At 41.4% G+C, this 23634-nt stretch overlaps 1 protein-coding gene across 1 annotated transcript; it reads right to left on the bottom strand.

Moving 5' to 3' along the window:
• Positions 1–1182: 1182 nt before the first annotated feature.
• On the bottom strand, positions 1183–23257 carry cpne4a (copine IVa). The gene is made up of 16 exons (XM_077575920.1): positions 23010–23257; positions 18656–18851; positions 16646–16828; positions 16484–16555; positions 15129–15203; positions 14612–14695; positions 14443–14532; positions 12874–12972; positions 10286–10372; positions 8760–8819; positions 8084–8217; positions 7859–7913; positions 7487–7538; positions 5859–5992; positions 5502–5738; positions 1183–4355 (listed from the first exon to the last, which is right to left on the bottom strand). Exons 2-16 carry the CDS (start codon positions 18827–18829, stop codon positions 4224–4226), a joined length of 1668 nt encoding a protein of 555 aa, XP_077432046.1. The 5' UTR covers positions 18830–18851; positions 23010–23257; the 3' UTR covers positions 1183–4223.
• Positions 23258–23634: the final 377 nt, after the last annotated feature.

Genomic DNA, 23634 nt, shown 5'->3' with positions numbered 1-23634 from the left:
AAGAATTTAAACAGTAATGCAATACAAAAAAAAAAATCTTCAAATATTTTATTTATTATTTATTTATACATACACTGTTGTTATTTTGGGGTGGAAAAGATTATTAAAAATGAATTAAAATTGTATTAAAATAAAAAGAATGAGATGAACATTAAACAAGAATTAAACAATCAATAACAAGTAAATAAACATTTATAGAAAAGAATAAGTACATTTTATTTGGAATCTTAACGTCATTAAATATATTGAACTAAAACACTTCATTAACAAACAAAAAAAAAGAAAAAAATTAATTACAAATTGCTAATAAATAAATAATAAGATCCAAAACAATAAATAATGATTTAAAAATTGCAGCTGGGAATAAATAATTTGTTATCATATTTTTAAAAAAAAAAAAAAGCAAAAAACAAACAAACAAAAAAAGCTGAAAAATAGTCAGTTTTTTAAAAGTAAATTGTTAAGTCCTAATCTTTAAATTATAATTCTTATCAAGTCTACGTGAACATTTTCAAATTATTTTTATCACACACGCACACAGCATCATCACAACATGCTACCTGATCACATGAATTATTTCCCCACAAGAATGTCGATTGTATGTAGCGAAGGTTGTTTCAAGGTAGTTTTGACGTCTGAGGTGCGCGTGACCTCGCCGCCGGCATCGCAACGTGTGCGCCTGATGTTGACCAATTAAGTTTGACGTCTGTGGGGAGGGGGGAAGACGGGAAGATGGATGCCGCCCTGCTGCAAGAGATGAACTTTGAACCCCGCTTCTTTCATTCAGATGACGCTTGAAGACAAAAATATTTCCATTGGTTTTCACCTTCAACTGCTCGTTTTTATTGTGAAAGGGCCATTTATGAGGTTTGCTTGTGAGTTTTACTGTGAAAATAAGGTGTGGGTGTGAGTTTTATTTGGAAATGTGCATGGTAATGAGCTAGTTCTGAGGAATGCTCTAAAAGAGAGGTAAACTTGTGAGTTTTTCTGTGAAAGGGCCTGACAATAAGCCAGTTAAAATTACGCTCATGAGATTTATTGAAGTAGGCTACACTCATATATATCATAGTTTTATTATACTCATAAATGACTAATCTAAGCTCATGAGTTTCAATAACTACTAATGTGTTTTTGTATGAAAGGAGCATGGTATGGTGGAAGTAAGACACAAACTCTACTTGATCTTGACAGTAATAAAACTTTAATTGTCGTCATCAGGTCACGTGACCCATCCGCCATCTTGTATCAAACAGTCACACGTCAAGAAGGACGAAAGGCTTCAAAATGGCTGCCAGGAAGACAGAAGATCCAAAGACATCAATGAAAACAAAGAGGGCGGTTTCCATGGTAACATAACTTTTGTTTTTGTTTGTTTTTTAATAAGAAAATTGTGCTTGGAAGTCTACGCTTATCAGAAATATGTAGGCTAGCATAAAATGCGAGCTGATGTTTTTACCCAACATGCTAGCAGATGTTAGGTCATAACATGTTAGCATCCCAAACTCTGCATCATAAAATGCTAGCAGAATTGCTAGCTCATACAGTACGTTACATCATAGCATCTCATAGGTCATTTTGATGACAATGCTAGTGGGTATGTTTATATGTTTAGACCTAGCATGCTAGCAGACATTTCATCATGAAATATGAAGAGTGCTATGCACTCTGTTACCTACTTTTTTGTACTTGTATGTACCCATATTTTATAATATTTGTGTAACAGTTTCACACTGTGATTCATTAAGACATCCAAAACTCTGTTTACCTGACTGGATAACCTAACCGCTGGTGAGACCAGAACAGTCAGAAAGAGAAAAAAAGAAAGGTATTTGTTCATAGATATCTACCATTGGGTTAGTTGAAATGTTATGTAACAAAAGTAATAGTATCAGTACTTGGTATTGGTGAGAGTGAATAATCATACTGGTACCGGCCTGAAAAAAATGCGGTCTCAAACATCCCTACATAAAATGCTAGTGCATATGTTTTGACCTAGCATGCTAGCGGACATGTTATTACATGCAAAAACCACCACACAATCTCATGCACGACACTTCGATGCCGCGAACTACAGTAAATGAGCAAAAAACGTCCAAACAACTGTGTGTTTGTCATCACGTGCACTAAACTTCCAGAAAACACGTCAACGTGCTCGCTCACAGTGCAACACTTTCCTCTGCCTGGCATGCACGACAGATGCTAAAGATGCTACAGCTAGCTAGCATTTATTTGAGTGAAAAGAAGACACTAATATTAGTTTTTGTGCTGGCGGTTCTTAGCAGTCGTTAGCTGTTGTTAGCAGTCAATAGTTGTCACTGGTCATCGTTTTCAGTTGTTAAGGGTCATTAGAGGTCACTATCAGCGATTAGTGGACATTGGTAGTAATTAGTGGCCACAAGTGGTCGTTACCAGTAACTATCAGTCGTTAGCTGTTGTTAGCGTTGATATCAAACCAAGACGCTAAGCTGGGTGTGTGCACTAGTGGTTGTTAGCGGTCGTTGGAGGCCATTCGCGGTCATTAGCTAGAAGATGCTAAGATGATGCTATTATTGGTCCCTAGCAGTCGGTAGAGGTAGTTAGCGGTGGTAAGTAATCACTAGTGGGTGTTAGTGGTTTTGAGCAGTAATTAGCAGTACTTTATGGTCGTTAGCAGTTGTTAGTGATCACTATCAGTCACTAATAGTCATTAGTGGTCTCTAGCAGTCATTAGCGGTCAGTAATGGTCTTTAAAGGTTACTAGCAGTTGTTAGCGGTTGTTAGCAGTCAATAGCTGTTGTTTGTGGTCACTAGCAGTAGTTAGCTCTCATTTCTGGTCGTTAGAGGTTACTAGCAGTCATTAGCGGTTAGCCTACTAGTTCGCCGTCATGCAAAAATTGATATTGGACTGGCGCCTGCTTGAGTCTGACTGTATGGCCGCAGGGTGCTTGCTTTTCTGCACATTAATGAGCAGCCCCGTATTTGCTTTTGTGACTGGAGAATGTCGCCAATGTTGGACTGTCTGCGTCAGTACGGCTGCATGGAGCCGAACCACGCGGAGCCGAATCCATCACAGATGAGATATGGAGAGGAATGAGTCGGCACGAAAAAGTAAAGTCAAGCAAGAGAGACGACTAGATGAGACATTCTAACCAATGTTTCTCTATCCGTGTTACTCACCAACAGACAAACTATTGGCTGTAGCAAAACGTGACGTTATACATGCTGTGATTGCGATCCTATCTGTGATCCCTCATACTGGTCAAAGGGGACTTTTTGCTCCTCTCTCATCTACTAATCAGCTAAGCTTCAAACAACATGTGCAACAAGAGGGAATTATAACTCTGCCCCTCCTGTATGCGAGGTGCCAGTGTGAATGGAGTTATGGTGTATTTTCATTGGTACCCTAAGAGGAGAAGTGGTTTGGATAATGGATGGCTGAAGACTTTATGTTTTGGGTATGTTTTATGTAACATTGTTGTTATCATTTCTTACTGTGCTGGCTGCAGCCACATTGGCATTGCAAAAGAGAATCGGTTCGCAATTGATCTGAACCTAGATAAAGGTCAGTATAGGTCATTAAAGGTCCTTAGCAGCCGTTAACTATTACAAGTTATTAGCTATTTCGTCAGCAGGCGTTATTTGTCAGCAGCAGTCACTAGTGGGCATTGGCAGTTACAAGTTGTTGTTCACGATTACTGTGAGGTCGGTAGTTAGGTGTCACAAGCGGTCGTTAGGGTTACTCGCAGTCATTAGCGGCCACCAGTGGTCCTCAAATGTCACCAGCTAGCTGTTAGCTGTTGTAAATGTGCACTTTTGATCATTAGCTGTTGTTGGTGTTCACTAGCTGTAGTTAACTGGGACTAGTGGTTGTTAGTGGTTACTAGCAGGAGCCAGGTGTCTCTAGTGGCTACTAACGGTCGATAGTGGTCACCAGCAGTTGCTTGTGGTCATTGGCAGTCATGAGTGGTTTGTGTGAAAAGGGAACACTACGTTGAGCGTGTGCAGTAGTGATTTAGTGTTTAAAGAATGTGCTAACACTTGTCCATCACAAGGAGTGGGTGCTACAATTTGAGACTAAGTGCTAGATAGGCACACAAGCTAACCAATTGCATGCTCCCAAAGTGTATACTATGCAGGGAGTCCCCCGATCATAAGCAAACACAAACCAAACGACAGAAGGAAAAAAAGAAAGTTGTGCTTTTCAGATACACGGCAGCCATGTTGGCGGCAGTGGGCTGAGCCCCTCAGGGTCCAAAGGTTCTGGAGGTGTGGTACTGACTGGCCACTTTTGGTTTGATGCCTCTGCTGTTGTAGTAGTCGACCACCTGGTTGGGAACCTCGGCTAGCACGCTCTTAGCCAGCGCTGCTGGCGATGCCTGGGGCGGAAACAAGACGAGAAAACAAATTCAAGTTATTGCTATTGTTTACTATCATAGGTGTACCACAAAAAAATGGTCTATAGTGAATGAATGATGATGACAAGAGGTAGACGGTCAGGAAACTAAACTAAAGCAAAAATGTATTTGAGTCGAAGTTATTATTATTATTATTTTCTCTCTCTCCCTTTCTCCTCCTCATCATCGCCATCATTCTCCTCCGCCTCATTATTGTATCATTGCATTCTCCATGTTATCATTTTTCTCATCATTCTCATCATTGCATTCTCATCATTCAAACTCCCGATTTGCTCAGATTATCATCATTATTCTTATTCTCATCTACTCATCATCATTGTCATCATTCTACTAATTATTCCTTCCTCATCATCATCATCCTCAATATCATTTCCCTCATCATCATCATTTTCATTTTTTTGATGAAAATGATTATCATTCTTCTTATTATCCTCATCATGTGACACTCACATTCGTGACGTTTCTTAAGGGCAAAAGCTGCACGATGTCTTGTCATTAACCTCATCTCATCTTCATGCTCATTATCATCATAATCATCATCACCATTATCATTGTCAATCTCCTTATTCTCATTATAATTATCATCATCCTCATTATCATCTACCTCATTATCCTCATTTGCATGTGACAGTCACATGCTTGAGGTTTCTGAATTGCAAAAACTGTACGATGTCTTGACTAGAGGTCCTCATCGTCATCACCATTCTCATTATATTTCTCATCATCATTCTCATTATCTTCATAATGCTGTGGCCATGCGACACACTGCACGATCATGGTGGAAAGCGGACTTCATGCACTTCCTTATAAACGTATGCACGCGTCGCTCTCCAGCGCCTCAATTTCCGCTTCTGTTATGTAGATCGTATGTAGATTGTTCCGAATTTATGAGAGAAACCTCCTCCGTTAGCTGGGAAGCATGTCGGCTGTGTTCACGGCCACAACGATGGAAATACTCGTTTCTAATCATGTGCGTCTATGAAAATGTCAAAAGAAAGCAACCTCCATCCATGCACACAGCTAGACATGCGCTGGGTACGAAAAATGGTCCTTATTCACATTCTCATTCTCATTATCCTCATAATGTTGTGGTCATGTAACACTCACGTGCTTGAAGTTCCTGAATGGTACGAATTGTACGATGTCTCTGAGTACGGGTTCTCCTCTGAGGGACCGCAGGATGCCGTCGTCTCCGTCAAGCATCTGCATGTCTCCAAAATCTGCGTTTCCCACACCCACGATGATGACGGACATGGGAAGGTGAGACGCCTGCACGATGGCCTCACGCGTGTCCGCCATGTCCGTGATCACGCCGTCCGTCAGGATCAAAAGGATGAAGTATTGCTAGAGTAAACGATAATTTCTATTAAGTGTGTTTCATGAGTTTGAACGTGTTTAAGGTGCGTGGATGGGGTAAAAATAGAAAACATTAGCATATGACAAGTTAGCAACCATGATATCTACCATGGCCTCTTTGGTGTGAACCTCCTGTGAGGCAGAGTTGGCCACTTTGTGTATGATAGGAGCGATGTTGGTGGGTCCGTAAAGTTGAAGTTTGGGAAGACAGGCCTGGTAGGCCTCCACCACGCCCTGGATGCCTGAAGGAACATGATAAACCCATGAGATTCACATGACAAACACATAAGAAGTATACAAGAGCCACACGAGAAGCTCAAGAAAACACGAGAAGAAAATGAGCTGAAGTGAATGTTCATCACTCCTCATGGCCTCATCTCACTTGTTTACGGTCCAAATTTAGTGAATGAATAATGATGCAAAAGGCACTGCACGTTCCCTCCGTCTATGGTCAAGCTAAGTGAGATTGAGGCGGTCCATCTCCTAGCTTGCCGCGGGGAGTCTCTGATGTGAGGGAACGATCCCAGAAGGAACGCTCGCTGTCTTAATTAGCGCATCAGCAGATGACCTTTAGCTGCAGGACGGGGTTGGCTGTTAGCTTGGTGACAGCTCTGACAACCTCATATTATCACTGAGGCGTAAAATTCATCAACAACAAAACAAGCTTGAAAATCAGCCTCGTCATCATTCTCACTATGAGTCTCAACATCATGCTCTATCGTTATCGTCAGCAGATCAATATCTCATTATCACGTTAGTATTCTCATCATTATTGTCTTTATCATCATCATTAATCTCATCACTGTCATCCGCCTCATTATTGCCATCAACATCATTCTTCTCATTATCATGCTTGTCATCATCGTATCATCATCCTCATCACATGATCATGATTCTCATCATTGTTATTGTCATCGTCATTATCATGCGCCTCATCATGTTGTCATCCTCATCACATCATCATTCTCATCAATGTTGTCATTCTCAGATTTTTTTAAAATTCTCATCTTTATCATTCTCATCGTCATTATCATTTTCACTTTATGATTCCAGTTATCATCGCCATCATTATCATCATTCTCATTCTCAGTGATTGTCATTATCACCATTGTGTCAGCATTCTTGTCATTCTTATCATTATTATCTTCCTCATAATTATCCTCCTCAACTGACCAAGTCAGAGAGGCCAGACTGAGATGGTTTGGACATGTCCAGAAGAGAGATAGTGACTATATTGGCAGAAGGATGCTGAGTTTCCAAATGCCAGGCAGGAGGTCTAGAGGAAGACCAGAGAGGAGGTTTATGGATGTAGATAAAGAGGTCATGAAGGTAGTTGGTGTGAGAGCAGAGGATGCAGAGAACATGGTTAGATGGAGGCAACTGATTCGCTGTGGCGACCCCTGAAGGGAAAAGCCGAAAGGAAAAGAAGATCCTCATCTTTCTCATCATCATGATCATATCCTTCCTCATCATCATTTTATGATCCTCATCACATCATCTCATCATTCTCACTTTCATTATTATTGTCAGTCTTTGTCATTCTTACCATTATTATCATACTAGTAAATTGTGTTATCATCCTCATCACATTATTCTCCTCATGATTGTAATTATGATCATCCTTATCATTATCATTATCATCCTCATGACACATGATTCTATTTCCGTTTCTTCTATGCATTCAGAGTTCTCTCTTTCTTTTTGTAAATGAAGTTAGTGAACTTCAAAGTACTTACCTGCACACTCGGGGTTCTCCTCGTTAAAATTCACTGCAAAGTCATGCGAGACCTTCAGGGGAGGAAGAGGAGTTAGAGGAGAACTAAGGTGATTGGATGGACATAAAGCGTCTTTGATGTCTGCTTCAACTAAAAAAAAAACTTCAAACATCAATGTCAACATTACTTTTTCATCTTTTTTCCTTTCTTCTTACAGACACAATATTTGCCTGAGTTTTGTTGTACGCTCTGTTTGAATGTTGCTGCTCCATCTGTGTTAAAGCAGCATCTGTTTAAAGGTTTAAAATTACCGTAACATCTATGCTAATTTCCAATAGGCTTGTTAATGACGTATGGCATTGTTAGCATTAAGGTAACAGACTTTAAATGTACCTTGTAGTCGGGCGGGATGCGAGCGCCAAAGCCGAACGCTGGGAACATTTTGTCACTGAAACAACAACAATAACACAAAAAAAAAACAGGTCACGTGTTGGGATTGGTCGCCATCGGAACTCATTCAAGATAGGCGACACAATGAATAATTTTTTTGTTGACGCTTATAAGAACCAAAGCTCAGGTGCTAAGTCAGTTTTAGCCTTTTGATTGTTTGAGGCCTACCTGTCATAGTCCTGGCAGATCTCGCCCACAGCGACAAGCGCCTTCAAGTACTCATTGGGTCGATACGGGTGGATGTAGTGCAAAGAGCAGCTGTTGCGAGGATCACCATTGGATGCTGTGAAGTCAATTGCCACCTGACGGAGGGAGCAACCAATCAGAAACCGAGATGTGTGGCCTGTGATGTGTTTGTGGGCGGAATCTGACTTTGATGATAAAGATCCTGATTCTACTGTTAGTTGTGTTTAGAATGCTTTTTGTTTTATTTTGAAATGCCTTCTGCCCTCAACCAATTAGCTAACTGAATTCACCATCTGCACTTCCTGTTTCTTTCATTGCCATGACGACACAGAGCATCATCCATCCTTGATGCTATGATGTGTCAGCATCAGCGTGACCGGTGGGACCGGTGCAACTACAGACAGGGTCTGTCGTGGTCGCTAAGTGGGACACCGGGGCGGCGGGTTGGTGTTGCCCTGGTTACCGTTGCCGTGGCAACATCATCAGGACCACTCCGAGAACCCGAGTGCCGTTTTTTTTTTCTTGATGGAATAAGAAGCGGGACGCTGACCTGGATGCGACTTGTGGTGTGTGTGTACGTGTGTTTGTGTGTGTGTGTGTGTGTGTGTGTGTGTGTGTGTGTGTGTGTGCGTGTGTGTGTGTGTGCGCACACACTCACAGTAAATTGGATCTGGCAGCCCCCCATGATGTAATCTAGGAAGGAATGCATCTTGATGATCTGTGAACGCAAAAAAGAATATGTTAAAAAAAAAATAAAACTTTCATCGTGCGATTCATTCATCAGTGGGCTCGTTTGATGAAGATGTACACGCTTCATGCACACGCCTGTTCTGGTCTGAGGGAATCATGGGATTTCTCTTCCACTTGTGCTATATTTAAGTGACTTCTGACCTCGTTGCATGTCATTTTTATGTAAATTTTATGACAAAACGACCATGAAAAAGAGAAAAAGATGGAAATAAGGAGGAGCAGTGGATCTATGGGGAGATCTCGGGGGCCCCGCAGCCCCCCTGACTGCTCTGACATGTTCGGATGGACCAGAGCTGGGAGGAAGGGATGAAATAAGGGGAAGTAGGGTTGAGAAAAAGACAGCGGCAAAAAATGTGGACAGAAAAAAAGGAAAGGCCCATGTTAGTGTCATTTAGAAGATTGAATGAAAGCACAAACGTAGGAAATGAAAGAAAAGATATACTGAAAGGATGAACGGACAAAAACAGAAGATAAATAACGAATGAAGGCATGAGAGAAAACAAGGAAAGATGAGGTCTGGTGGAATGACCGAGAAGGGAACCACACTGGTGTGGCGAGGGAGATTTGGGGAAAGAGAAGCGGGAGGGGAGGAAAAGATAGAAAGAAGAGATGAGAGAGAAGGGAAGGAAAGAATGAGGAACGAGTGGTGTGGTGAGAAAGAATGGAGAAAAGAATATAGGAAAGAATGGAAGAGGAGGGAAAATGACAACAAATTAACAAGAAGGGAACAAAAGTAAGGAAAAGGGGATGAGGGAGGAAACAGAGAAAGGAGGAAAAAGAAAAGAAGGAAAAGTCATAATGAATGGATGAAAGAAGAAGAAATTGATTGAAAAAGGATGACAGAATGAATAGACTCAAGAAAGGTTGAGGGAAGGGAAAGGGAAGCAGGAAAGGAAAGACGGAAAAGAAAACAAGGAATTACTTTACTATACTTAAAGCAATTCCTGATTGCTGTGAGGAGAAATGAAAAATAAAATAAAATGGAAATAAAGACTTAATTCCCAATACATGTCATAGTGATTAGGGCGTAAGGAATGCATTTTACAAAATCCAAATCAAACCTATACTACAATATATGGATTGTTTTATTGAACTATATGGTCCACTATAAAAAAAAAACCATAATGAAGTTGTTGTCTTGTTGTCCTCATTAAGGTCGGCGGCTGCTCTCATTCTGTCTGTTGGCTCCGCCCACACGGCGCTGGCTCATCCATCACACTTATTCACCTGCTCATTTAGACCACCGAGCATTCAAGCTCACAATCGACAATCGCCAGCCAATGTGAGGGCGCGTAGAGACAAACGACAAACCGCTTGCCAGTCGATGACAGCATTCAAAAGGTCATGTGTTGGCAAATGTTGGCTTGGACAGGAAGAGGAGAAATAGGAAGACTAAGAGAAGGGGGAAGAGGAGGAAGAACAAGTATTGTTGACCTTGCACTGGTTGAGGATGATGATGCCGGAGTTCTTGTAACCTTTCTTCTTCACTTTGTATTTGGAGTTTATGCAAGGCCACTGCACCTACGCACACACACACACACACACACACACACACACACACGCGCGATCACATGACCATTTTGCAAACCTCAATTCAAAGCGCCTGCTTGCAGCTGAATGCTCGTTATTTCAGTGTGTAAGTGTGTGCCTGTGAGTCCAGCACTGTGTTTTGTTTTGCGAGGTTATGCAGTGTTTTTTCTTCATTGTGTCACTAACACGTCTGTCACCAAGCCACTCAACACGCCATGAGGAGGAGGAGGTAGACAGGAGGAGGCCAACGAATGAACAATAGGAGGAGGAAGACAGCCAACTAATTAATTGAGGAAGAGGACATAGAAACAAAGGAGGAGTACGGGAGGAGTGGGGGGATAAGGAGGAGGAAGAAGAGTGGGAGCAGGAAGACAAAGAAGAGTGGGAAAAGCGTAGAAGGAGGAGGCAAAGGAAAATGGGGAGGTGGATGAGCAAGAGTAGGAGACCAAAGAGGAGGAGGAGATGGGAAAGATGAGGAGGGAAAAGGGAGAGGAGGACAAGGATGGGGAAGAGGAGGAGACTAGAAGGAGGAGAGGACACGGAAGTAGACTGGGAGGAGGAAGGAGAAGGAGAAAAAAGAAGAGGAGGAAGAGTTGAAAGATGATGAATAGAAGGAAGGAAAGTAAGATGTTATGAGGACAAAGAAGAAGAAGCTTTTGAATTTCTGGACTGCCATGCAACACGGACGTGAATCACTTCTCAAACAGTCATTCTACAACCAAGTCTTTACAAACATTTTAAATTTGATGCAATTGTATTGACAATCCGTATTGTTTTGTGCATGCAACATGAAAGCTTCTCCTTCTTAGCGGCTAATTGTTAGCATGCTAGCAGCCTGTATGTGACATCAAGGACTCTTGGTGAAGCTACGAGCTAACGAGCTAGCTTACTTTGATTGTCAAAGCTACGAGCTAACAGGAGAGCTTGATTTGACCGTTTTGGATGTCACATTTTGGTCATTTTGTCAACACATCTGTTAGCTTTAATTATTTCCTTCCTGAATGGCGGACAGCTGTGTGTGTTGTTGTCATTACAGGCTGGCTGTTACTAGCTAATTGGCACTTCCTGTCTCTTGCTGGAAACTTCAATTAGCGGCTCAGGTTTTGCTTTTTCAGCATCATCTGAGCTACTTTAGCCTGCTAGCGGCCACATGACTTCAACACTAATAGTACAACAAGGTTAGCTTGGCATTAAAAGACAAATCAGACACTACAAGAATGAGTCTCATTTTCTAATTGTGGCATAGTCTCATAGCCCTATGGTATCATTGCCTCATGTTAACATTGTGGTATTGTTTCATAGATTAATGGTTTCATAACCTCGTAGTCTTTTCGCCTCATTATCTCATGATCCATCATCCATCGCCTCATGTTGTCATTGCCTCATGGTACCATAACTTTATTGGTCTCAAAGTGTAGTCTCATGGCCTTAATCTAATAGTCTCATTCTCATCTCCACATGGTATCGCAGTCTCATGTTGTCATAACCTCATAGTGAGGTGTTCATGATTTCATGGCTTTGTGTTATCAAAGTCCTATAGGCCCATGGTGTGATAGTCTCATAGTTTTGTAATCTCATCCATTGCCTCGTGGTATGATAGCCTTATGGTATCATTGTCTCATGGCCTCATGGTGCCATAACCTCATATCTCATGATTTTATCAACCGTCCTCATCATGGTATCACATAGTCTAATGGTGTCGTAGCCTCATAGTCTCTCATTGTTCCATAAATTATCCCAGTCTGATGGCATCATGGTATAATAGCCTCATAGTTTCATATCTTAATTGCCTCATAGTTTCATCGCACCATGGTCTCATAGCTTGGCGTTTTAGAGCCTAATGGTGTCATAGTTTTATTTTTTCATAGCGTTATAGCTTTATGTGTTAAAGTCTCATAGCCTCATGATTTCATAGTGTCGTGGTGTCACGTTCTCATTGTTTCATAGTTAGAATGGTCTCATAGCCTCACAGCTTTGTAATCTCATGACCGCATAGCCTCTCATGGCCTCATATAGTTGCGTCGTTGTCAGTGTGTGACTCACTGATCCGTTAAATTGCTTCTGCAGCTCAAGTTGAAGACGGATCACAAGTTTTCACGCTTTGGACTCGCTGGGATTTTTTTGGTCTCCTCCAGGAGCTTTTTTTGTTTTGTCTTACTTTTTTTTTCTCTTTCACGGCACAGCAGAAAGTTCGGAATAAACGACCCCCAGCACTCGGAGGAATTCCTCTATCAGCCCCAGAGACCAAAAACATCTGCCGTCAACGTATGGATGTCACTTTGCTCGCTCATCACGTCTGCTGTTTAAACACATGCACGCCACCTGTGAAATAACTGGCCTCATTTAATACTAAAATACGTCAATGCAATAAATGCTTAAACGCAAACAGTATACCACTAGTGGGAGCTTTTGTCACTCTGCGGATCACTGTCTTCAAATATTGTCTTAAAAGTGAGGTTGTGCTATTTGCGGGTGTGAGTGATTTGAGGTACCTGTCGTCCCTCAATGGCACCCCGCATCTCTTGGAAGGTAGCCTCGAACTCTCCGATGTAGTCGTGTTTCCCGTTCGAGTCCCAGTCCCACACTGTGCACTGAGTGGTTACACATGCACACGCGCGCACACACACCTTCATTAGCATCTTATTAACTATTAGCTTCAGCAGCACTTTTTTGCTTCAACTGTGTTTCATTGATGTGAAAAAATGAGTGATGTCATCATATCCACACAAGCCAATTAGATGATGAGTGGGTATGTGTGTGGGACCCTGCAGGAAGTAAGGAAGGAAGGAAGGAAAAGAAGGAAGGAAATGGAGGAAAGCAGAAATGAAAAGGGAGAAAGGAAGTTGAGCAGGATGGAAAGAGAGGAAGAATAAAAGACAAGCGGAAGGAAGCAAAAGAGTGAAGGACGGAAATGAAAGAAGAAATGAGGGAAATATGGCTACATGAATAAAATATATAATTTTATAAAAGAAGGAGAAATGGAAGAAAGCAAATGAGGAACGAGATAAAGGGAAGAAGGAATTGGGAAGAGAAGTAACTAAATAAAGAAAGGAAGTTTAGGAATGAAGTGAGAACGGAAGAAAAGAAGGAAAAATGAATCAACAAACGATGGAAGCAAACGATGGAATGAAGGAAGGATGACAAGTAGAAGAGGGAAGAAAGAGGAAACAATAAAGAAAGTGAAGGAAGGAGGAAAGTAAAAGAATATATGAAGGAAACAAGGAGGCACAGAAAGCAGGAAGGAAGGAAAGAAGGAAGAGGAAGGAAGAAAAGAAGGAAGCAAAGAACGGAAAAATGGGAAGGAGGAAGAAAGGAAGGAATCACAAAATAGAAATAAAGAAGGAAGTAAAATAGGGGAGGAAGCAAGGGTGGAAGGGAGAATGGAAGATGGAAAGAATAAATAAAGGGACCTAAGAATGATGAAAAGGAAGGAAGAAAGGAAGGAAGGAAGAAGGAAAAATCTAAGAAACAAAGCAAGGAAGCAAAAGAGAGAGAAAAAACGAGAGGAAGAAGGAAGGAAAAATGTGAGGAACAAATGAAGGATGTAAAGAAGAAAGGCGGGACGGAAGGAAATGCACGTTCCTGTTTGTGTAGGTGAGCGCCGTCACGTGTTAACGAGCTGTCAATGTGACGAGGACATCAAGTGAGTCAATTAGCCAGCAGCCCCGGCGTGCACACTCGCCTTCTCTTTCTTTTTTCCCTTTCTAATCCGCTCCACTGTCTTCAAGCGTCAAATTTGCCCACTTCCACTTTTCACACACTCAATCGTCACTCCATCAGCAAAGTGCTAAAAATAATTTTTTGCGTATCCATGGCAACCACACAAACTCCACTAGGGATTCATTTATTTTGTTTGCAAAACATGAAAGATCAAAAACTCTTGTTTTGCTCTATTATAATAAGAACTACACTACCCACAATTCCTCGGTAAAGAATCACAATATAACACACGTGTTTCAAATCAACACGTATGACACATGATGACATCACCACATAGAGAGAAAGTTTTTATGAGGAACTTACGGGAGTTTGTGTGTGTGTGTGTGTGTGTGTGTGTCTACCTGCAGCTTGCGCTCGTGGTCGCCATTACAGAGTGAGTTGAGGGAAACTTTGAATGTTTTCCACACGGGATTCAAGTTGTTCATCACCGTCTAATAACAACAACACACGTGAGGCCGTGGCAGCAACATACATGTGCGAAGTGTGCGCGTTATTAACGTGACTTCCTACCTCTGTTCTGTAGACCAGCTGCAATGTGGCGTCCTCATTTAGACGATAGATTTCCAGGAAGGGATCCGACTTAGTGAAGAAGTCCTGAACGACACACACAAACATCAACATTTACTTCAACTGTTTGTAGACTCAAATATGCGTTTCAGTAATGTGCCTGAGAGCATTTTAGTGGTGCATGTGAGTACAAAAAAATCATTAGTGTTAAATGCTTCAGTACTGTGAAAGCAATTCAATTGTGTGTATGAAAGCATTTCAACAATATTCATGTAATCAAAATAATCAAGAGTGAGCATTTTATTCGTGTGTTTGTGAGCATTTCAGTTGTGTGTGTGTGAAAAAATTCTGTCGTGTGTGTGTGTAACGTTGAATTATGTCCCTGAATGCCCCTCTCATGTTTGTTTGTAGTGTGCACGTACGTGCATCTGTTTACGTATGCTTCAGTGTGCGTGCGCGTAATCGTGTGCGTGTGTGTTTGTATGTTTGCGTGTCCAGGTGCGTGCGTGCGCGTAATAACCTTGTCATCCAGCTTCCTGGCACTGAAAGAAAGCTCAATATAGTCGTCGTTCCCAGTCAGCTCCTCTGCTGTGATCTGAATACACACACGCGCACGCACACACACACACACACACACACACACACACATATTCGCGTTGAGGGCCTCATTATGTAGCAGCGATGCCAAGTACAAAACATGCAGAGAACAAGCTGCTACCCATAATCAAATTCATCATCATTATCACCTGAACCATCATCATCATCATGATGAGCTTCTTCATCACCTACATCATCTTCATCGAAATGCATTGTTATCTTCCTCATCGTCATTGTCAATTTCATCATCTTCTTCAACATCATCATCATACTCAGTCGAACATCATCATCACTTTCATTTTCTTCTTTATCATCATCATCATCGTCGTCTTATCGTCATCAGCGCCATCGGCATCTTTATCATCTTCATCGGCACTGCCATCTTCATCATCCTTATCCTCATTTCTTGGTCAAAATCATCATCATCACCTCCATCATCCTTTTCTTTATCATCTTCATCATCATCATTTTATCACCAGCAACTTCATCTTCATCTTTATCATTGTCATCATCACCACCTTCTTCATCATCTTTGTCATTATCATTACCATCATCATCATCATAAACGTCTTCATTATATCCTCATTATTATTATCATCATCATTTTATCTCCAGCAGCTTCATCTTCATCGTTGTTATCATCACCACCTTCTTCATCATCTTCGTCATCATCATTACCATCATCATCATCATAAACGTCTCCATTATATCCTCATTATCATCATCATCATCACATTGGTGGTTGAGTATGAAAATAAAACCAAACATGAAGTCAACTAATGTACTGTAAATTAAATTATTATCCTTATCTTATCATTATGCATGATAACCAAAGCGATGATGAGGAATGTTGATATACAAACGAAGAATATACAATGTAGCGCGATACAGTAGTGGTTAGTGTGACCGCTATGCAGCCTCAAAAGTTCCCGGTTTCCCGTCTCTGAGCTTTTGGGCTTCAATGAAGACTTTAAATTGATGTGAATGTGAATGACCAATCCATTATTTTTTATGTATGATCCCTGTCATGTACTGGCGACCAGTCCATTTCTTATCTATTTGTGCCCTGTGACTGAGTGGCGACCAATCCATCGTGTACACAAATTCTCTTGCCAAATGTCGACTGATTGATTCCAGCTTACCTGTGACCCAAATAAGGACAAGCATTGTAGAAAATGGATGGATGATGTCATTATTGCAAACGATGATTTTGATGTTGATGGTGTTGGTCTTAACGGTGTTGTTGCTCATCACTAGGATGCTAAAAAAGACGTTTACCGTGATGATGGTTTTTCCCACGTTGCCTCCTGGCCTCAGCAGAGCTTTGGAAAGTTTCCTGTGAGAAATTATCTGCACACACACACACACACACACACATTACCGTGAGCATAATCATTACCATCTGCCGTGTTTGAAATGAGCAGGCAGCCGGCCCGCTACCTGTCCGAGCGTGCACTCCACGGCACCCAAGAAGTCGGCGTCCTTCAGGCCATTGAAGTTGCTGTTGTTAATGTCGTACAGCTCGAAGCGCAAACGCTGCACCTCCTCAAAGTAGAAGTCCAGCGTGAAGACTTTGGAGTAGGACGGGTTGATGCAGCTGCGCATCACCTCTGTGCGGTCCACCTGTGGGGCCACAAAAGGCTCGAGCAGTAACTCATTTGCTCCCCAAAACGTTAAAAAAGCTTTCCATTTTAAATATTATCATGGTCCCAAAAACGTTTTTTTATGATAGAGCATACAGAAGGCTTTGATGCAGCCTCTGACCTGAAGAGGTCACTTAAAGCAATGGTAGTTATTACAAAAAAACGGCTAGCAGGCGGCAGCAGAGTATAAGAGATCAACCTGGGTCATGTTGCAACAAGCTCTTTTTCGTTTTAAACTGATTTGTGAATAATGATGAAACTTAGCTATATTCTAATGCTAATTGCTGCAAAACGGAAACAGATAGAAATACACTTTTCCATGTTTTTATGGCAATAGAACACAATATTGTGCGGGACTTGCAAAATCTGTCAAAATCCAGTAAAACAGCCGGGAGCAAAGGGGGTTGCTTCAGTGAAAATGGCTCGGACCTGATGGAAGAAGAGACTCTAATCTTTCTTTTGGTAGGTTCCATGTTTTTATAGCAGTAGAACACAATATTGTGCGGGACTTGCAAAATCTGTCAAAATCCAGTAAAACAGTCGGGAGCAAAGGGGGTTGCTTCAGTGAAAATGGCTCGGACCTGATGGAAGAAGAGACTCTAATCTTTCTTTTGGTAGGTTCCATGTTTTTATAGCAGTAGAACACAATATTGTGCGGGACTTGCAAAATCTGTCAAAATTCAGTAAAACAGCCGGGAGCAAAGGGGGTTGCTTCAGTGAAAATGGCTCGGACCTGATGGAAGAAGAGACTCTAATCTTTCTTTTTGTAGGTTCCATGTTTTTATAGCAGTAGAACACAATATTGTGCGGGACTTCAACAATCTGTCAAAATCCAGTAAAACAGCCAGGAACAAAGGGGGTTGCTTCAGTGAAAATGGCTCGGACCTGATGGAAGAAGAGACTCTAATCTTTCTTTTGGTAGGTTCCATGTTTTTATAGCAGTAGAACACAATATTCTGTGGGCCTTGCAAAATCTGTCAAAATCCAGTAAAACAGCCGGGAGCAAAGGGGGTTGCTTCAGTGAAAATGGCTCGGACCTGATGGAAGAAGAGACTCTAATCTTTCTTTTGGTAGGTTCCATGTTTTTATAGCAGTAGAACACAATATTGTGCGGGACTTGCAAAATCTGTCAAAATTCAGTAAAACAGCCGGGAGCAAAGGGGGTTGCTTCAGTGAAAATGTCTGGGACTAAATGAGTCAAGCAACAAGTGGAAAAAGTAATTATATAAGTCAAGTCCAAACCGAGTCAAAGGAAAGTTATAACCAAGTCTGAAACCAAAACAAGAGCCAAGTTTAGAACCAAGCACAAAAAAAAACTAGTCAAAAATAAGCCAAAAAGGTAAAAAAGCAAGCTAAAAACCACAAGTCCAAAAGAGTCGAGTACTTATCAAAGAACAGCTTAAAAAACATGTCAACGAACAAGTACACAATGCCAAAAAACAATAACCCATTTAAAGAATATATGTATATCAAAAAAATCTAAATGCAAGTCAAAAATTAAGACAAAAACTTGTCATGAAGAAGTTTAGTAGCAAAAGGCAAATAAAAAAACAGGTTAAAAAAACAGGTCAAAATGAGGTAAACTTAAAAAAACAAAAAAAAACATACACAAGTAAAAACGAAGTCAAAATCCACTTAAAAAAATTAATCAAAAACTGCATTAAGGACCCAGTTAACAAGTCAAAAAGCAGGTCATACACAATGTCCCCCAAAAAATAAGTACCAAACAACTGAAGAGAAAATCTCAAGTCACCCCAACAAACACGTACATGCACGTGTGTGTGATGCGGTTGCCGTGGCGACGCACCTCCATCCACTGTCCGTGCGACTGCATGTTGAGCACGATGCAAGGGTCGGGTTTGGAGAGAGCGTCGCGGTCGCTGATCCCTTTGCAGGTCAACCTCAGCTCCACTTTGGTTAGGCACGGAGACTCCAGCAGACCCAACGAGTCGCACGCCGAGTCATAGATGTCGCTCATCATGGTGGCGGAACTGGACAGAAGTCTGCGTGGGAAAGGCAGATGTCCCGTAAGCGACCCATATGTTGTGCGTGTGCGCCTGTCAGTGTGTGTGTGAGCATCTGCGTATGTGTGTGCATGTGTGAGTGTGCGAGTTTTGGGTTAGGGTCTGTGTAAGCATTATAAAACAATCGGGTGTAATCAGACGCCACACAGGAAGTCATCATCCTCCATTGACAACTTCCTGCCCACACTGAAGCTCAGGTTACGCACAACATATCACACAACGTGTTATATGTGAACGCTGATCATTTTTGGGCTATATTATGCCCTGACATTGACTGGCACACTCTTCTTCAGTCTTTATCACTCTTTAACCCTCACACTCCTAATCACTCCTTACCACACTATCATAATGTATCACTCTTCATAACTATCTATCACTCTTCATCCGTCCTTGTAAAAACTGTTCATCACTCTTCTTCAGCTTTAATAACTCCTCATTCTGTATCACATCTATACCTACACCATACTTTATCACGCCTCTCTTTTTCACTCTTTGTTCATTGTCACTCCTCTCACTATGTTGTTCATCAAGTCGTATCTTCATCACTCCTCGTCATTCTTGATCACAATCAAAATGATTTAGCACTCATCACCCCTCACAATTTACCGATCTTTATCACTCCTTATTCTCATTGTCAGTCCTATTACTCATCATTATTCCACATTTTCATCATTTCACTTTTCATCCTTCACTCCACATCACTAGGCATAAGTAGTTGGTCAGTTCTTAACACTCTGTATCACTCTTACTCTCCTCTTTAATTTACGTCATTACTACGCATCACTCTTCGTCACTCGACACTCCCCATAAATCGTTTTCACCCTTGACTCCTCATCACTCTTCATTCCTACATTCCAATCCTGATCACTCCTGATTATCACACCTTACTCTTTATCATTCTTGTTACTGTTCATTATCCTTCCTCACCACTCTCCAACACTCCTTATCACTCATCATCGTTGGGACGTTCTACCACGTCAGAATTCTCACTCATTCGTGCCGGCCATTTCTCATCACTCTTCATCACCCTTTTAGTCCTCCTCACCCTTCTTGCCACTTCTCTCCTACTCTCACACCATCATGCTTCATCAGTTAACATCATCTTTATAACTTTTACAATTTTTGATTTGTTGTTACTCTTATTCCTCATGAGTTACTCCTTTCAGTCCACAACAGTCATTACCACTCTTTAGCAAAGTAATCACTCTGTATCACTCCTCTTCGTTCCTCATCAGTCGCACTATGAGTCACACTCTTTATCATTCCTGAATACACCTCACCCATCTCTGATCACTTCACGTTTCGGCATTCTTTTTCTCTCTTGATCACTTCTTGCCACTCTTTATTACATTCATCGCCTTCCAAGACTCATACTCCTTGTCACTCTTCATAACACCTCATCACTTTTCAAAACTCACTCTCCTCATCACTTTGTATCACTCTCTCATTTGCATTCAAGAACTTTTCACTTTCATTTATTCTCTTTTTTTTGGGGGGGGGGGGGATCCACGTTTAACTTGAATGTTTCCTGATGAAATCATTTAAAGCCAAAGTAAAGAGTCAAAGATCATGACACTAGTTTGCCATAGGAAGTGCTCAAAAGCAGCAGACTTTGTTGCCCTCAAGGTAAGCCTGGAGGACGAAAGCTTCAAGGTGGCGAGGTTCACGAACGTGTGTGAATGAGAGCCGAGCAGGTGCATGCTGGGAGCGTCAATGGCGGCCCGCTGAGGCTTTGCGGCGGCTGAGCAGTCAAGCGGCGGATGAACGCTCCCGCAGGCGGAGCGCTGACATCCTGCGGCGGATTAAAAAGCACCGGTGACATCACACACGACATGGCTAATTATTGTTGTCATTCAACACCTCCCAAAAGGATTGTGGGTAAATGTTTGAACTCGTCACATCCAGACTCTTTGTCGTGCTTTGCAAGCGAGAGGACAAACAGGGAAGTGCAGCTACTAATCATATCAAATGATTAGCTGCTCAATTTATTCGACAAGGCAATTCCCAAGAATCGGGTATAGCAGTTTACTTGTGCTAGAGCTCGTTAGCTTTGCGCATAGCCTTCTCCCAGTAGTTTCCGAATAGGAGAGGATGAGGACTGTTCGACAGGGGCAATGTTTTTTTAACCAGCTCAGAGCTTAATGCCATTTTCACTCTGACGCATATACAATGACATCGCCTCACCAATAAGCATGAATGTGATTGCTTGGTAGAATCCAACTCTATACCGTAGGCCAAATTTATACCGTCTACCGTATATACTGCAAAACCCTACCTATATAGTGTTGTTAAAACAACAAACACTTGAAAATGACCATATATGGTCATGTGAAAGACGGCAAAGACAGCAAACACATGAATATGACCTTATATTCATGTGTTCATGTCATATACATGGTTATGTGAAAGATTAAAAGAAGCATGAAAATGACCATATATGGTCATGTAAAAGACAACAAACTCAAGAAAACAGATATAGTGTATATGCTTACAGGAAAGAAAACAAACTCGTGCCAACGACCATACTGTATATATATATGGTCATGTGATCGACAACATATGAACTCAAAGACATGGAAGACTGAAACAGAGAACGGAAGCAGAAACTTGATACAACAAAACCATATTGTCTTCACAGCCATGAGGATGATGAAGACAGTGATAGAAGTAGTGTTAGCTCAGCGCGAGCCTGTTGTTTGCATGTGGATCAATAAAGCAGCACACAGTCAGTCACCTGAGCCACTTCCTCACCATGGCAGGTCATGTCATCGACATCAAGTGTGGCACCATATATATGTCTATATATATATATATATATATGCGATTGTACTGCAAAAAAAAGTGCATTATCTCTCTATGTTTATATGAGTGTCACACTGTCAATGTGATGATAAACATTGAAATAGGCTGAATGTGGGAGTAAACAAGTATAATAATCAGATTTTTAAAAAATACCTATGTTGTTTTTGGTGCCAAACTGTTTTCCAAATGTATTAATCTATGTAAATCGTTAGCTTTGTGCACTTTGTAGGTTGTTTTATTTATTTATTTTAAGTTGAATGAAGTTGACTTGTATTAGTTTACGGAGCATGGTCACATCAAATATGGCGGACAAGCTCACAACCAGAAAATGGCTGAACTGAACCACGTTTGAAATGAACGGTTCAGACACTTTTCATAAACTACCCCGAGTTATGTTACTTCGCTGTACTTAAATGTTCACATTCACTCTGCAGTTTTTACTAGTCCCATGCATACCAGTCTTCTTATCGCTAACTAAACTGTGACGTTCACTTACCTCTCTTTGTGGGTTTTGTGGTAACAAATGAGCCAGAAGTGCAACAGAGTGGTTTACAATTAATGCTTAATAGTTTACTAGTAGGCCAAAAGTGGCACAAGTAGTGGGTAAAACATGACTAGTGACACAGCGTCATGTTACTAGTCTGCTGAATTTTCTTACAAGCGCTAACAAAACCCGTAATAATACACGGATCTTAAGATGCAGCATAGCAAGAGCATCAAATACATAACTCAAATGCACTGACATGCACCTTGTCCTTACGAATAAAAACATTCAGCGCGCTGATAAAATGACAATGGTGCACTAGTAGAATAACTGATTTTTTTTTCACTACTGCCTTCTACTCATGAATGACATTTCTGCACAGAATTTGGACAACTTTGACATAGCCTATGTACTATTAATGTTATTATTAGTGAGGCAAAACTACTAGTGGGCTTTTTGTTATTACGAGCAAGGGCCAGGAGGCCACTAGTACAGCACGGTGGGGCACTAGTAAGGTTTAATTGCATACTAGTAAGCCAAAAGTGGCACTACTAATGGTAAAAAAGAAAAAAATCGTTTATAGTCTGTCCACTAGTGCATTGAATTATTTACCAGTCGAGATAAAGAGCTTGCTAGTGCATTGGCATTAAGGATATCAAATAAATAATCAAATGGCTTTCCATACACATTCACATTCATTCATTTATCATCAATATTAAACATGCAAAAGCTCTGAGAGGAAAGACAATATGCGCTTGTTTCTTTGTGAGGAAGAGGATGAGAAAGATAATAGGATGAAGATGGAAGTGTAGGAATGTCAGGCGGAGTTTTGGTGGGTTTTTTCTTTTTACCTTTAGCGGTCAGATGCGTGGGGAAAAAAATGAGGAAGGCGTCACAAAGTTTCGGCTTTTGGGATTTCAACTGACATCAGCGCCGCACACCTTCATCCTCTGCCTCTTCCTCTTCAACTGCTTCTACAGCCTCCCGCCGCCGCGCGCGCGCTTTAAACGCGGGGAAAGCCCACACGCACGCACACGCGCGCGCGCGCGTGGACGGGGCTGTTGCGGTGTGTGGACGCCTCCTGGCAGGCTACAGCAGGAACTGCACGAACCGAACCCTGCTTCTAAATCACGAAGTACAGTATACCCCCGCTTAGTTGCGGATTCGCATACCTGTATTTACGGGTTTCTTTTCCTAATCTTTTTGCCCACCATTTTAATATTTGTACTTTTTTTTTCATTCTCCTCCCGTTTTTTGGTGGAAAGTGCATATTGAATGTTTATCAGCCTTTTTTTGGAAGATTTTTTTGAAGGGGGTTGAACTGCATCCGCTCAAAGCCTCCAGTGGCTGTAATTAATTCTACCAGGCCATCATGGGACTTTTCCATGCCTTGACAAAGTTGACAACGATGCGCTCTTAACTTAACTAAAGCTTACCAAATAATACATTGACATTTTATTTTGAAGTTGGCCCTCA

The sequence above is a fragment of the Vanacampus margaritifer genome, chromosome 9, assembly GCF_051991255.1.
Source record: "Vanacampus margaritifer isolate UIUO_Vmar chromosome 9, RoL_Vmar_1.0, whole genome shotgun sequence".
In the NCBI taxonomy this organism is placed as follows: Eukaryota; Metazoa; Chordata; class Actinopteri; order Syngnathiformes; family Syngnathidae; genus Vanacampus; species Vanacampus margaritifer.
Note: the sequence above shows the minus strand (reverse complement) of the source record. Positions and strands in the feature narration are given on the sequence as shown.

Bases quoted from the DNA above. Each gene is read 5' to 3' on its own strand.
- cpne4a (XM_077575920.1), bottom strand. From the start codon at position 18,829: ATGATGAGCGACATCTATGACTCGGCGTGCGACTCGTTGGGTCTGCTG. The intron at 15,204-16,483 runs GTAAACGTCTTT...GTGTGTATTCAG, and splicing joins TGGGAAAAACCATCATCACG to ATCACAGCAGAGGAGCTGAC. The intron at 7,914-8,083 runs GTAGGCCTCAAA...TTGTTGTTTCAG, and splicing joins ATCTGCCAGGACTATGACAG to TGACAAAATGTTCCCAGCGT.